General features: G+C 42.0%; 1 protein-coding gene across 1 annotated transcript in view; it reads left to right on the top strand.

Moving 5' to 3' along the window:
• The first annotated feature begins 3,501 nt into the window (after positions 1 to 3,501).
• The window catches only part of GNL2 (G protein nucleolar 2), a 22,179-nt gene continuing 11,020 nt past the window's right edge, over positions 3,502 to 14,660 (top strand). The window contains exons 1-6 of the mRNA XM_070404750.1: positions 3,502 to 3,671; positions 5,636 to 5,720; positions 6,693 to 6,787; positions 8,589 to 8,728; positions 11,638 to 11,822; positions 14,452 to 14,518. Of these exons, the coding sequence (XP_070260851.1) occupies positions 3,608 to 3,671; positions 5,636 to 5,720; positions 6,693 to 6,787; positions 8,589 to 8,728; positions 11,638 to 11,822; positions 14,452 to 14,518 (636 nt within the window). The 5' untranslated portion in view covers positions 3,502 to 3,607. The remainder of the gene's footprint in view (positions 3,672 to 5,635; positions 5,721 to 6,692; positions 6,788 to 8,588; positions 8,729 to 11,637; positions 11,823 to 14,451; positions 14,519 to 14,660) is intronic.

The raw sequence follows: 14,660 nt of genomic DNA, 5'->3' as shown, positions 1-14,660 counted from the left end.
GTATTTCAATTGTGGTAAGCAGGGGAGGCGAACCAAACCAGTAACTTTAGCTTGACCCACATGGATCAAGCTTATTTTTGGCCAGTAGAACTGAGGTTGGTTGTCAGGATCAGCAAATACTGTTGTAAAAGGATTGATGGACCAGGTTATAAAAATAGATGGAAAGTTTGTATGATAAATGCAAGCTGAGTATGAGAACAGGAGAGAAACAACCCACCATATCATCTGGGAAAATGAAACTCCTTGGCAAGACTTCACAACAGCTTGATTCAAAATTTCATAATGAAATTATGTCTCTGATCAAAGCCTGAATGAGCTCATGGGCTGATTTTTGCCATTCGTGTTTATTCTGGTTTGAACCAAATTGAGGCATCAGAAACACATTATCCTGGTCTTCTCTCTGGGAGTGGGCTATTGCACCCTCATTTGGGGGATCAAAGGGACAGTGTGAGGCAGAAGAAGTCATCTTTGGATCCTCACTGGACAAAACGTTTCTGATCAGCTCTCAAGGACTCCCTGGGACACCGTGTCAGGGTCAGACCTTCGTAGCAAAATTGTGTTTAATCTCATGATACTTGCCCTGGGGGCAATAAACGTGAGTCTCAAGGGAGAGAAGGTACTTCCCGCCCTTGTTTAGGACACTGGCCTTCTTTTGCTCTAGGAAGAATGTTTTGGGGTTTGTTTGTTTCAGACTCAGAGAAATAAAGACTCAATCATACCTCCCACAATTAGAATAACTCACTTTATACTAAATTGTTTGTTTTTACGGAATGAGCTTCACTACAAGGCTGGAATCCGCCTTCCTCCTGCCTAACCTCCTCTTCTCTGGCTTATTGTGAAAGCATAGTGGTGGGCACTTGCTGGCAATTTGAAGTGCCAAAAAAAAAAAAGAGGGAGGGATTATTGGTTGAAATTCTGGCATCTAGAAACTTTATTTTGACTAGTGGAAACAGAAACTGTTGGGTCTTACCACCCTCATCCCCCCCTCAGGGCAAGAAGCATTCCCTTCTATTAACTAAATGTTTGTGTCCCCTTAACGTTCGAAGGCTGAATCTCCAGTGTGACATTACTTGGAGGACAGGCGGTATGCAGGTGAGTAGGTTAGATGAGGTCATGAGGGTGGAGCCCGTATGATGGATTAGTGCCCTTATAAGAAGAGGAAGAGACCAGAGCCTTCTCTGTCTCTCCAACACCTGAGGACACAGTGAGAAGACAACTGTCTGCCAGCCAGGAGGAGAGTTCTCACCAGGAACCCAACCAGGCTGGCACCTGATCCTGGACTTCCCAGGCTCCAGAACTATAAACAATAAATGTCTGTTGTTTAAGTCACCCAGGCTGATATTTTGTTACAGCAGGATGAGCTAAGATACCATCTATGCCAGCGGTTCTCAACCTGTGGGTCGTGAACCCTTTGGGGGTTGAACAACCCTTTCACAGGGGCCGCCTAAGACCATCGGAAAACACATATATAATTACATATTGTTTTTGTGATTAATCACTATGCTTTAATTATGTTCAATTTGTAACAATGAAATTGGGGGTCACCACAACATGCGGAACTGTATTAAAGGGTCACGGCATTAGGAAGGTTGAGAACCACTGATCTATGCATTCCTCCATTCAGTGAATAGTTTTTGAGTTCTTACTAAGTTTCAAATGCTTTTCCAACTCTTGGAGATACTGCAGTGAACAAACTTATAAAGTCCCTGTGCTCAGGAAGCTTACATTCTAGTTTTGGGGAAGCAGCAGATGAAGTTGTAAATAGAATAATTTTGGCTACTAATAAATGCCAGGAAGTAAATAAAACAATATGTACCAGAATAACTGCAGAAGGGTGGGAGATGGCTGATGAGACAGTATTAAAGAACCAAATTCAAGCAAGTAAATTTGAAGATCTAATTGATTTTATTAAGTTATGAATCAGGCAGCTTCCCATCTAGCAACTAGAAGGGCACTCCAAGAATTTATACAAAATGGAAGGTTTTTATAGGCAGAAAGAGAGTGGAACTAAGAAATTAAAAGAGTGGATTATTTCAGGCAGATTATCTCACTATTGTTGATCAGATTGATTGGTTTAAAATCCCATTCCTGGGAAAGGCAGAAACTGCAATTAGGTTAGCTTTTAAATTTTGTGTGGTGACGTAGCTTAGCAAAAGTGACTCCAGCCCTAACTGGTTTGGCTCAGTGGGTAGAGAGTCAGCCTGTGGACTGAAGGGTCCCAGGTTTGATTCTGGTCAAGGGTCAAGGGTCAAGGGCACATGCCTAGGTTGCAGGCTCAGTCCCCAGTGTGGGGTGTGCAGGATGCAGCTGATCAATGATTCTCTCTCATCATTGATGTTTCTATCTCTCTCTCCCTTTCCCTTCCTCTCTGAAATCAATAAAAAAATATATTTTTAAAAAGTGAGTCCATTTTGGCCTGTTGTTTACTTTTTTAACAGCAGGAAAGACTTCTCCCAGTAGGAAAGGAGGCCAGATAAAATACAGGATGCCTAAGTAAATTTGAATTTCAGACAATACATTTTTCTTAGTATAAGTATGTCCAAAATATTGCATCGGGCATACTTATACTAAACGTTATTCATTGTCACCCAGCTGGGTGTCACTTAGCAATTAAGCGTTGACCCAGGAACCAAGAGGTTACCGGTTCGATTCCCGATCAATATGCCTGGATTGTGGGCTCAATCCCCAGTAGGGGGCGTGCAGGAGGCAGCCAATCAATGATTCTCTCTCGTCATTAATGTTTCTATCTCTCCCTCTCCCTCTCTGAAATCAATTTTTTAAAAAAAGTTATTGTCTTTCTGAAATTCAAACTTAACTGGGCATATTTTTACTTGCTAAATCTTGCAAACCTACCAGTAGGTAACATTTGAACTGAATGACTAGGAGGAACTAACTAAGCAAAGATTTAGGGAAAGAGTGATTCTAGCAGAGGGAACATCCAGTGTAAATGTGAGAATAATCAGAGGGAGGGAGGTACAGATGAAGTCAGATAAATAGGCAGGGGCCAGATCATGCAAAATTCTGTAGGGTGGACAAGGAGATTTCTGCGTCTGTCTGTCTCTCTCTAACTCTAAACCATTGGAGTTTTAAGGAGAGAGTGACAAAATCTGATTGATATTTAGCTGCTGTGTGGTCAGTCACTTTCAGAAGGCCTTAAAAGACAAATTCAGATAATTAAACTTAAGCTTGTGCCATTGGCTTGGGGCGAGACCCCTGTGTTTGCGGGTGGACCCAACTAGGAGCTCTGGGCCCTTGGACTCAGTCTAAGCCTTAGACTCTAAGCCTTAGAGTGTAAGGTATCTAGGCGGTTGCTATGGAGGGGCAGCTTGGCGGTTGCTAGGGAGAGAGAGGGGCACGGCCTCCGCGCAGGTCCTGGTCTAAGGGGCGGGCGGGGGCGGGGGTGGAGCCAGGAGTGCGGCGGCGCGCTCCGCGCGTTCGCAGGAAGTCGCTCTGGGGAAAGACAGGGCGCGAGCGGAAGTGACGTCGCGCTCGCACACGTGTTCTAGCGTAGTTCACGCGGGTCACTTCGGCCGGGTTCGGGAAGTTACGAGCTCTTTTACCTGAGATAGGCCGGACCTAGCGCTCCGGCCCTCAACCCGTCGGCAAGATGGTGAAGCCCAAGTACAAAGGACGGAGCACCATCAACCCGTCGAAGGCCAGCACAAACCCGGGTACTGGCGGCGGGCTCGCGGAAGGCGGAGCTTGAGGGGAGCCGAGGGCGAGGCTCCGAGGGGAGGGGGACACGCGAGTGGTATTGCTCGGAGTGACCTGGAGCCGGGTGGCTGTTGGGGAATGAGCAGGTGGCTTCTTCTTTCGGAGGCACTGAAGGGGGCTGGCGTCCTGCACGCCTGTCAGGGCTGTGTGTCAGGCCCCGGGTCTGAGGTCGGGGCAGGGGGACATCCGGCCTGGCAGCCGCGGGGCGGCTCCCGTTGTGGGGTGCTGGGACTCGGAAGCTCTGAGTCGGAAGGGGCGGTTCACCTTGACCTCTTCTTTAGTTCTTGCGTGGATCACGTGTGGCAGCCCCTTCCCCAGTATATTTCAGTCTTGGGATGCTGCACCTTTCCAGCCCAAGGAATTTCCAGGAGTAAATTGGAGTCAGGTTAAAAGGGGTGTAGGCCAGCCCAGCTGGCCTTTGATACTTGACCACACTTGCCTGCACCTAAGCTTTGACCATTTAAATGAGAAAGACATTGTAGATTGGGCTTTTGGGGTCATCCCATGCAGTAAAGCGCAGAGAAAACCCTACATCAGTGGTTCTCAACCTTCCTAATGCTGGGACCCTTTAATACAGTTCCTCATGTTGTGGTGACCCCCAACCATAAAATTATTTTCGTTGCTACTTCATAACTGTAATTTTGCTACTGTTATGAATCGTAATGTAAATATCTGATATGCAGGATGTATTTTCATTGTTACAAATTGAACATAATTAAAGCATAGTGATTAATCACAAATACAATATGTAATTATATATGTGTTTTCCGATGGTCTTAGGCGACCCCCAAAGGGGTCGCGACCCACAGGTTGAGAACCGCTGCCCTCCATCAAGGTGTTTTTGAAGCTGTGTATGGGTTTTGTGGAGGTTCCACTTATCGGAGGAACAAGATAGACTTTGGGGGATCCCCTTCCATTCAGGTTTAGTTAGTAAAACTTTTTGTTTTTATATATGATTTGAAGTTTTTGATGATTTTAATTCATGTCCAATGTCGTCTCTGGATTACCTATAAATTGTTCAATTTGGGTAAACTGGAATCTTAGAATGTGAGACCCCAAAAGGCCCTTAGAGATCATGATGTTATAGGTGATGACACAGCCAAAATAGCAGAAGTGGCTGTCACTGTTGGTACAGTTAGTGAGCAGTAGGGCCACCAGTCCTGTGATTTTAGCCTTTTTTTTTTTTTTTTTTTCTGCATCACTTCAAGAGTAGACGGGTGATTTGAAGGGATCCCAAAATGAGAAACTAGGCTAGTACTCCCATGCTTATTTGTCCTTCTCTTTCTCTCTGAGACGTAAGGCAAGAATTACTAGCTGTTGCTCAAACTAAAATCAAACATTAGAAAGTTAGGGAACCGGTACATTAGGAACATGACTGCATCAAAATTAGTCTCCATGGTGCTTTTCATGTGGCAGACACTCTATTTTTGTTCAGCTGAGACCCAGAGGTAGGTTCTTAGAAGGTAAGGCCACAGATGGTGATCAGATGCTTTTGTTCGAATGGTGGCTTTGCCATTTGGTACTCGGTGACCTTGGGCAAAGTGTCTGAACTCGGTGCATCGTTTCTAAGCCTGCAGAATGGTGATAGTGTGTCCATCTTTATAGGATTGTTGTGTGAATTGCATGAGCTAGTGCCTGTGATGTGGTTAGGACAGTGCCATAGTTAATGCTCAAAAATATTAGCCATGATCATTATCAAGTACAACCCCACTGAGGATCAGAGATTAGGTCAGCTTTGTCATGCCATGTAGCTCCCAGGAATAACTGTTGGAACAACACATGGAGAAAGTAGAGATTTTGCCATGAGGTGTCAGCCTGCCTACTCTTAAGTGAACTAATTAGTGTGCTTGAAGCAATGTTCATACTTAGACTTGGTTATCAAATAGTGTGCAGTCAGTCAGTCTACTTCTGTGTTTCCTAGATCGAGTACAGGGAGCAGGAGGCCAAAACATGAGGGACCGGGCCACAATCCGGCGCCTGAATATGTACAGGCAGAAGGAGCGCAGGTGAGCATCGGGCACTGTCATCTGTTCCCCTTTCCTCCATGCCCTTGACTTGTAGATGGAGACCATTAAACCTTTGCTATTCTCACCCCTGCTTTCCCCAGTAGGAGTAGTATGTTTTCATATGTCATTTTATATGGGTATTGTTATGATAAATTGTGAATTTTGGGTTCAAGATGAGGGTAGTGGGTGGTGTAGTTGTGTCATCGTACTCTACAACAATTAGAGGTCTTGTTCCTCACAGCCTTGGCCTCCACGAGTGGCATATTAAATCTCAGGTTAAGTATCTGTCAGACAGAATCTGGTTTTCTTTAACAAAGCAGATAGGACTGTAGTCATAAAAGCAGCCAGAAAACTTGTTTTTTAATGCCAAATGTTTAATCACAACGTTGTGGCACTTGAAAACTCATCACAACTCTGAGTTCTGCTGAAGCAGCCTCTATAGCCAGGACTTGCTGAGTTGTGGCATTTCGCTGGCTGGTCTTAATTTGTTTAGTAATTAGAATCTCCATCCGTTCTAAAAGATGTGTCTAAAACACAAATGTCAATGAACTTAATCTGCCTTAGTCACCTACCCTGTAGTGTGTTTTAGAATTTTGAGTTCCAGCATAAATCACCCTCTACTTAAAATTCATTTAAAGCAGCCTTCAAATAATTACTCAAAAAACTCAAGTATGTGATTTTTTTTTTTTTTTAAAGCAAGAAACAGTAAACAGATTTTTAAACATTGGCATTATTTGTTACTCATCTAGCAGAAATCATTACGTGCTCTGTTGCAAGAGGATAAATGGCTTTTGGACAATCTGTTTCAAATGTAGAAGTACTTTTTGTTTACTGAAATCTGTATTTCATGATCATTTAAAACAAAGAAAGAAAAGAAAAGGTCCTTTTGATGGAAAGGGTGTTCTGTAAACCAAACTTTGCTGTTGCCTTTCTTCTGTCCTCACCCAAAGCCTGTTAATTTCCTCAATTTAGGAACAATCGTGGTAAAGTGATTAAGCCTCTGCAGTATCAATCATCCGTGGCTTCTGGCACAGTGGCAAGAGTGGAGCCAAATATTAAATGGTTTGGTGAGTATAATCTGTTACTTTTGCTCTACAAAATGTGTGCTCTGTGGAAAAGGGTGGGATATTCAGGTGTCTGGAAGGCAGGAGTTTTGGGGTGAGTGGAACTGTCAAGGATTGTATGAGAAAGGGAATGAGAAAAAGTGCATAGAAAAGTAGAGGTGAGAGATTTCATCAATAACTTTTTTTTAAAAGAACTCATGGTTGTTAATTGTAAGTGACCCTCTTAAGCAGGTAAGACCACCCTAATGACCACCATTCATAGGCCTTAGAACTGTCATCTCTTCGTTTCTGGTCATCTGGACAGGTTACTGTTTGAGAGGTGCCTTGCGGGTGTGTTTGGGCTTCTGTTTGCAGAGTGAGTGCATTCTCTTGGAGTTCCTCTGAAACACTATCTGTAATGGGGCTGTATTTGAACTGAGTGACAATGTGGGTTCTTCCCAGGAGTGAGTAGAGTATCTGCAGTCACAGAGGGATCAGGCCTCCTTTGGAAAGTCCACCTTCCTTTCAGCCTGGGCTTTCAGGCTCTCCCTTAGCCACTGCGAGGTGTGTGGGCCTGCAGGTGATTGGACCCCTTTGTCTGTCTCGTGTTTGACCTCTCTGCTTGGAGGCCGAGGGCAACGACCTTTGAATATCTCCAACATCTTTGGATGGGATACCCCCTAGGAAACTGCAACATAGAAAAGCGTCAAAAAAACTCTCATAGAGGCCTTCAGCTTGGGGGCTGGATACTGTGACTCCAGATCCAGATCACTTGGGTTTGAATCCTCTGGATGCTACCATTTCTGTGACTGGGCACGTTATTAAGTCTGTCTGGTAATCAGTTTCCTCATATTTAAAAGGAAGATAAAAATGGTACCCATTTTTAGTGGTAAATAAATGAGTAAACCCACGTAAAGTGCTGAGAATAGTGTCTAGCTATCTGTAAGTACAATATATATAAGCATGAACTGCTGTCACATCAGAGCAGTCATAATCAACATCTTCAGTTTTGTGTTGTGCTGCACCATACCGCTTAATTTAATACATTCTTGGGGATCTCTCCCTTACAAGGTGTTCTCCAGCTGGTGTTATATACCTTTATTTTGTTCCCTTACAGTGATTTATTAGTTTATTTACTAGTCCCTTCAAACCCTAAAAACAGCAGCCGACTCCTAGGTTCTGTGCTTTGGGATTCCTTGTGAATACCAACTAATCAGCTGTGATTGGCTCCAAATTTCTTTGTCAGATCTAACAGGAAGTAGGACATTTGTCAAATCTGAGTTCCATTCAGTGATGTTTATTTTTCAGTTTCATCCAGTCAGGAAATTGGGCTTGGAAATCTATTGAAATCCTTTATGTGTCTGGGTTGATGGATTAGTTCATAGTGTAATGAGTGCAGGAGAGGCAGTTTTTGTTGTTGTTGTTTCCTCTTTTTTTGTTAATCCTTACCCGAGGATATTTTTTCTATTGATCTTTAGAGAGTGGAAGGGGGTGGGGAAGAGAGAAACGTCAGTGTGAGACAGACACAATGATTGGTTGCCTCCTTCATGAGCCCCCACTGGGACCAGGGATTGAACCTACAACCCAGGTCCAGGAATTGAACCCATGACCCTTCAGTGTGTGGATGGACAGTCTAAACCCCTGAGCCTCACTGGGCAGGGCTTTTTCCTTTTAAGTTTTAAAAATGACTGCATGGATGAATGTATTAGGTGTTTTGGTGAGCAAGGGTAATGTAAAATCTTGCCTTTCACTCTGTCATTGGGAAGATGGATGCAAAAGCAAAAAGAAGTTTTTTAGTAAATGGCAACATTCTTTTGTAAAACAGGAAACACACGTGTGATTAAGCAGTCATCATTACAAAAATTTCAAGAGGAAATGGATACAGTTATGAAGGATCCTTACAAAGTTGTCATGAAGCAGAGCAAGTTACCCATGTCTCTTCTCCATGATCGAATCCGGCCTCATGTAAGATGGAGATATCCCTGGGAATGGAATTTCATTGGCAGAGCCATGCAGATTCTCTCTACCATATCTGTCTATTGTTTTTTCCATAGAGAATAGTGACTTTAATGCAGAATTGGTGAGCTTCCTGAGACTTCTCTCTTCACCGTTGTTAGGGGAGTCTGACCTTTCGTATGAGTCGCATTCTGTCAGGGCGGTTCAGTAGTATGCTGGTCAAAGCCCTGGCTTTGGAGTGAGATCTGGATTTTATCTTTGCGCTACCCCTTCCTATGGCCTTCCGTTAAATTTCTCTGAGCTTTCACTTCCCCAGCTGTAAAATCAAGATAACCCACCTTCTCGGGTGACTGGATGCAGATGAGACGTCAGTTAAACTCCTGGCACATAGCACTCAGCCCGCCACCTAATAGATCATAGCTATCACTAATACTGTTTTAAATTTTTTTTGTAGGCAAACTTGTTTAAGTGGCAATTCCATCTAACTTTGGGGAAACATAGAATTAGGATTGGGTTGTTAGGAGGGAGAGTTTTGGTGGTGTGTATTGCAGCTTTTGTGAGATCCCATGGAGATTCTTTTGAGCTGAAGGAAAGGATGTTGGTCAGATTGATTGTTAATCATTGAAGTTCAAAGTACAGTAAGAACTGAATCTGGCTTGAGTAGAATGAGTTTCACACAGAATCCAAAAAAAAAAAAAATGGCCTAATGTTTTCCTGCACATTTTTACTTACATTGAATAATAATTCCCAGAAACGGAGCCAGTGCATAAGCTTCAGTTCCAGTATAAGGAGGGGAGGAAAACATTGACATGCATACATGGATTAACAGTTCAAAGAAAAGTGTTTACTTGCAGAACAAAATAAAAACCAAGGCCTGGTTATTGCCTCAGGTTTTATCAATTAGGCTTTGTTTTATGACAGACTGGAAGAATGGCACCTATTAGGGGAATGACTGTTTTCTTTCAGGGAAACACATGAGTGTAATTCATGAACCACAGACAAGTTGCTCATTTCCCTTGTTCCCTTTGTCTGTTCTCCCTAAAGCCATCTTTCAACAAACTATTGAATCCTGTTTATGGGAAGAACAGAGAGGTTCTATTATGGATTTACTGATTTGTTGCCCATTCCAGTCTTTCAGTGCTTTCAAAACCCAGTGCTTAACTATCTGCTCTGAAGATCGAAGGCTCTGCAGCCAGAGCAGTCAGCTTGCATTTTGATGCAGATAGGCACTCAGAGTAATTGATGAGTTTTCTGCTTTGGTCTCAAGAAACTACCTCTTTTTTTTTTTTTTCTGTTGTTGTTTTCTTTGTTAATCCTCACCCGAGGATATTTTTTCCATGGATTTTTAGGGAGAGTGGAAGAGAGAGGGAGAGACAGAAACATCGATGTGAGAGAGACACATCAATTGGTTGCCTCCTGAGCACAGGCCAGGGAGGAGCCTGCAACCGAGATACGTGCCCTTGACTGGAATTGAACCCAGGACCCTTTGGTCCACAGGTCAACGCTATAGCCACTGAACCACACTGACCAGGGCGAAACCGTACCTCTTTTATGTTAGCATGACATCTGCTACATGTTATAAAATCTAATTTAGAGATTGCTGCAGAGTGGAGTCAAATCAGATATGGTTTTCACTTTTGCACACTTAGCTAAATGTGCATTATAATTATTATATTTCTGTAGCATTATATTAAAACTACTTATTTTGTGTGTGCTTCATTATGTACCACATATTACTGTTTTACTAATGTGTAGATTTATGTACACAAGTCCATGTGTACTGTACTTTTTAGGTTAAGAGATTTTCAATGATAATTTTGATCATCATTTCCCCAGTGACATTAGAACCTACTTCCCATGTAAATGCATCCATGTTTGGAGATGTTCCCTTGTTGGAAGGTAGCAAGTAAAACTGAACTAAGAGCTGTGTTAGAGGATTTGAGGAAATGATAACAGCTTAAGGGTCTTTAGGAGTTGGAGGGAGGATCTGTTAAAGTTTAGAAGCCACTGGGTTGTTCCTTCATCTGTTTTAGTAGCTGTGCTTACAGAGGAGCTTGTACTGAGGGGCAGAGGGTGTTGGTTTTTTTTGTGTGTGTTTTTTTAAGAATATCATCTGCCGGCTGTTAACATTCTGTTACGTGATAGATGCTAACTCAAACTTTGACTTTTATCCGGCTTCAAAAATTCCTATGCCCGTGACTCCTTTACAGTCACATCAAGTTCTAGTTAGTATCAGGTTCCTTTTATCACATCTAAACTATTATTTTGGACTTTTGCTAGATGTTTTTCATCTGAAGGCTTTCCATGTGCATTTAATAAAAACGTTACCTAAATTAGGGAAAATGTTATCTGAAACTAAAATGCATCTTACAAAACAAGCAATTCCTTTTAGCCATGAAAGAAATGAACTTCCAAGAAAAAGTTGGCATTTACAGTTGGTTTAAAAAAAAACATATTCGAGTATGATCGTCCCTGACAAAATCTGTGAATTTGGCGTATTTTATGCACTTGTTTGAAAGCTCACAAAAAAAAGTCAGAAAAGATAAGTTAATTTTCAGTATTGTAGCTTTAATTACATTTGACTAAGTTTATGATAAATGAAATAAAGCAGAGTTTTTGGCAGGTCTTGCACAACTATTCATATTTGCTTTGACTTTTTTTTTTTTTTTTTTGCTTTGACTATTTGTATTACTTTTGTATATCTCCAGGGAAGTTTGCAGAACTTCAGAGTAGAGGAGCAAGTGCCTTTGCTATTTAAGTAATCATTTCTCATTTGAAATCGGGCTGCATCCATGTTGATTTTGGTGTGGTTTGAGCTTTGGGAGAGTAAAAGCAGAAAGCCTTTCCTAGGCAGGTTTTTAACTCTTTGTCTTATTTTAGTGTTTTCCTTAGTTTTACCAATAATTCTTTCTCTTTAGAACTCAAAGGTGCACATTCTCGATACTGAAAGCTTTGAAACTACATTTGGCCCTAAGTCTCAGAGGAAGCGACCAAATTTACTTGCCAGTGACATGCAGTCGCTTGTAGAAAATGCAGAAATGTCCACTGGGAGCTATGACCAGGGCAAGGATCGGGACTTGGTAACTGAAGACACAGGTGTGAGGTACAGTTTTGAAGTTCACATAAGTCTCATCATTTGCTCTTCCGCAACAAAACACTTTATCTGCACTTACTCTGCCTGTGCGAAGCTCAGTGACTTAACTCATAGGTGGAGAGTCACCCTCTTCCCTTAGACTAGAAACTGTAGTGAAATTGAGGCCAGACTGAATAATTTAAGGGGACTTGTTTACTACAGGTCTCTTTGTCCCCAAAGTAAAAGTAAGTAACATTTTCGTCTTCATTTTAAGACCAGTATATTCTGTCACGGACAAATTAGGAAGTATAGTTAAGGTTGAAATGCAGCAAAAAATAAGAATTCATAATCCCAACTTCTGTTAAGTGTTGTGAAGATCAGGGCTTCCTTAACCAGAAGTCTGGACCACTGGGGATTCATGAGTGGCCTCTGAGGTTTCTGTGACCCTTTGAGGATTTATGTACATATATATAAACGTGGTGAGATTCTTTTTCTTTTTCTTTTTGTTTTGTATTGTTTTGGGGAGGTGGGAGGAGACAAAAGGTCCATACATTTATCATATTCTCATAGGGGTTCCATACCCCAAAGAAGGTTAAGAATCAGTCACCAATACTTATTTTCTTCTAGATCTTTCTTACACTCAGTTTTTATTGACAAATATAATACCCTAAGACTGTACTTGAACTTGCCTTTTAATACATTTTTTCAAATGGCTAAGAGTATGTTTTCATGTCGGTCCTTAACAGCAATGTAATATTTAATGTCAGAGTAGTGCTTTGCTGTGGCCAGTCCCACTGTTGGACATTTACACTGTTTATCGTTAGAATAAACCATTCGTGTGACCAAACCTTTCTCATCCTTAATTACTACCCAGAGATAAACTCTTATGGTGAAGGTTATTATATCAGAAGCTGTGCCTGCATTGATGAGCGGCTGACACATTACCCTCCAGAAAGGGGTCACCAGTTTAGTTTTCTCTGGCAGTGCCGGATAGTCCCCATTCTTTCTCTTGTGTCTTTTGAAAAAATTGACTTTTAGAGAGAGAGGGAGAGAGATTTGTTCCACTTTTTAAAAAAAATATATATATATTTTATTGATTTTTTACAGAGAGGAAGGGAAAGGGATAGAGAGTTAGAAACATCGATCAGAGAGAAACATCGATCAGCTGCCTCCTGCACACTCCCCACTGGGGATGTGCCCGAAACCAAGGTACATGCCCTTGACTGGAATCAAATCTGGGACCTTTGAGTCCGCAGACCAATGCTCTATCCACTGAGCCAAACCGGCTAGGGCTGTTCCACTTATTTATGCATTCATTGGTTGTTTCTTGTATGTGCCCTGACCAGGGATAGAGCTGGTAACCTTGGCATATCGGAACGATGCTCTAGCCAACTGAGGTACCCAGCCAGGGCTCTCATGTCTTTTAAGGGCCTTAGCAAAGAGGTGTTGTCTCTTGAGTGCAGTAATGCCACCTTAGTGCTGCTGTTAGCCCATGCCAAGCTGTGGGCCTCCTGGAGGTAATGTCAAGCCATTTGAGGCCTAGCAAAAAGAGGCAGCAAGTTCATTTATTCTTATAATTGTTTGAACTTTTTAATTGACTGTGTTCTGCTGATTTGAATTATTCCCCCAAAAGGTACAGTCGGTAATAGGAGAGGGCCAGCGGGCCAGGGCGGGGACGGTGGCACAAAACTATTTTTGTTTCAGAGTCATTGAAGCTAGTAAATAAACAGATTCTTAATCAGAAAAATTCACTTTACATAGGAGCGATGGAGCATAGATTATGGTTCATGTCCTGCCAATTCGTTTTCATAATTCTCTGATATATTACCTGATGACATGTGCTTTAAGAAAGTTTTTATTATGGTAAAATATACATAATAAAACTTACCACTTTAACCTTTTTTAAGGGTATAATGTAGTGACATTAAGTTCATTCACATGGTTATGAAACCATCACCATTACCCACTCCAGAATTTTTCACATTATCCCAAACTGAAACTGTTAAACACTAACTCCTCATTTTCCCTCTCCCCAAACCCTTGGCAACCACCATTCATTCTATTTTCTGTCTCTGGTGAGTTTGACTGCTCTTACGAGTAATTCTTCATGTTAGTACAGTCATACAGTAGTTCTTTTGTGTCTGGCTTATTTCACTAGTATAATGTCTTCAAGGTCATCCATGTTATAGCACTAATCGGTGCTTTACCCTTTTTTATTACTGAATAGTATGCACATTGTTTTTAATCCATTCACCTGTTGATGGACATGTGGATAGAGTCACTTTTAAAATTAAGTTTATTTTGCCTGGCCGGTGTAGCTCAGCAATTGAGCATCAACACAGGAACCAAGAGGCCACCGTTTCAATTCCCGGTCAGGGCACATGCCCGGGTTGTGGGCTTGATTCTATGTGGGGGACATGCAGGAAGCAGCCAATTGATGATGTTTCTCTCTCATCGATGTTTCTCTCTCTCTATCCCTCTCCCTTCCTCTCTCTCTTAAAAACAAACAAAAAACCATAGTAAAATTAAGGGTTTTTTTGGTCCATCTGCAACTACTTCTGACACCCTTTTCCTTTGGAATATGGTTGACTTTCCCCCAAAAAATCCTTTTAATCTTCACAGTGCTCCAGTTGCTCACTTTGGGTACTTTCTTCTTTAGAAATGAAGCCCAAGAGGAGATCTATAAAAAGGGACAGTCCAAAAGAATATGGGGTGAGCTCTACAAGGTAAGACTTTAAACTCTCTCATTGAGTGGTCCCTTTGGCTTTACAGTCTTATATGAGAAAACTGATTCTGATGTATTGAAACCGTCAGATAAAGTGCAGGCTCTCCTACCTAGTCCATTCTCTTTCTCCCACAGAGAAACTA

This window comes from Myotis yumanensis, unplaced genomic scaffold (genome assembly GCF_028538775.1).
Source record: "Myotis yumanensis isolate MYYU_CA2020_CCGP unplaced genomic scaffold, mMyoYum1.0.hap1 SCAF_2, whole genome shotgun sequence".
Classification (NCBI taxonomy): Eukaryota; Metazoa; Chordata; class Mammalia; order Chiroptera; family Vespertilionidae; genus Myotis; species Myotis yumanensis.
The sequence above is the reverse complement of the archived record's forward strand: the minus strand, read 5'-3'. Positions and strand labels throughout refer to the sequence as shown.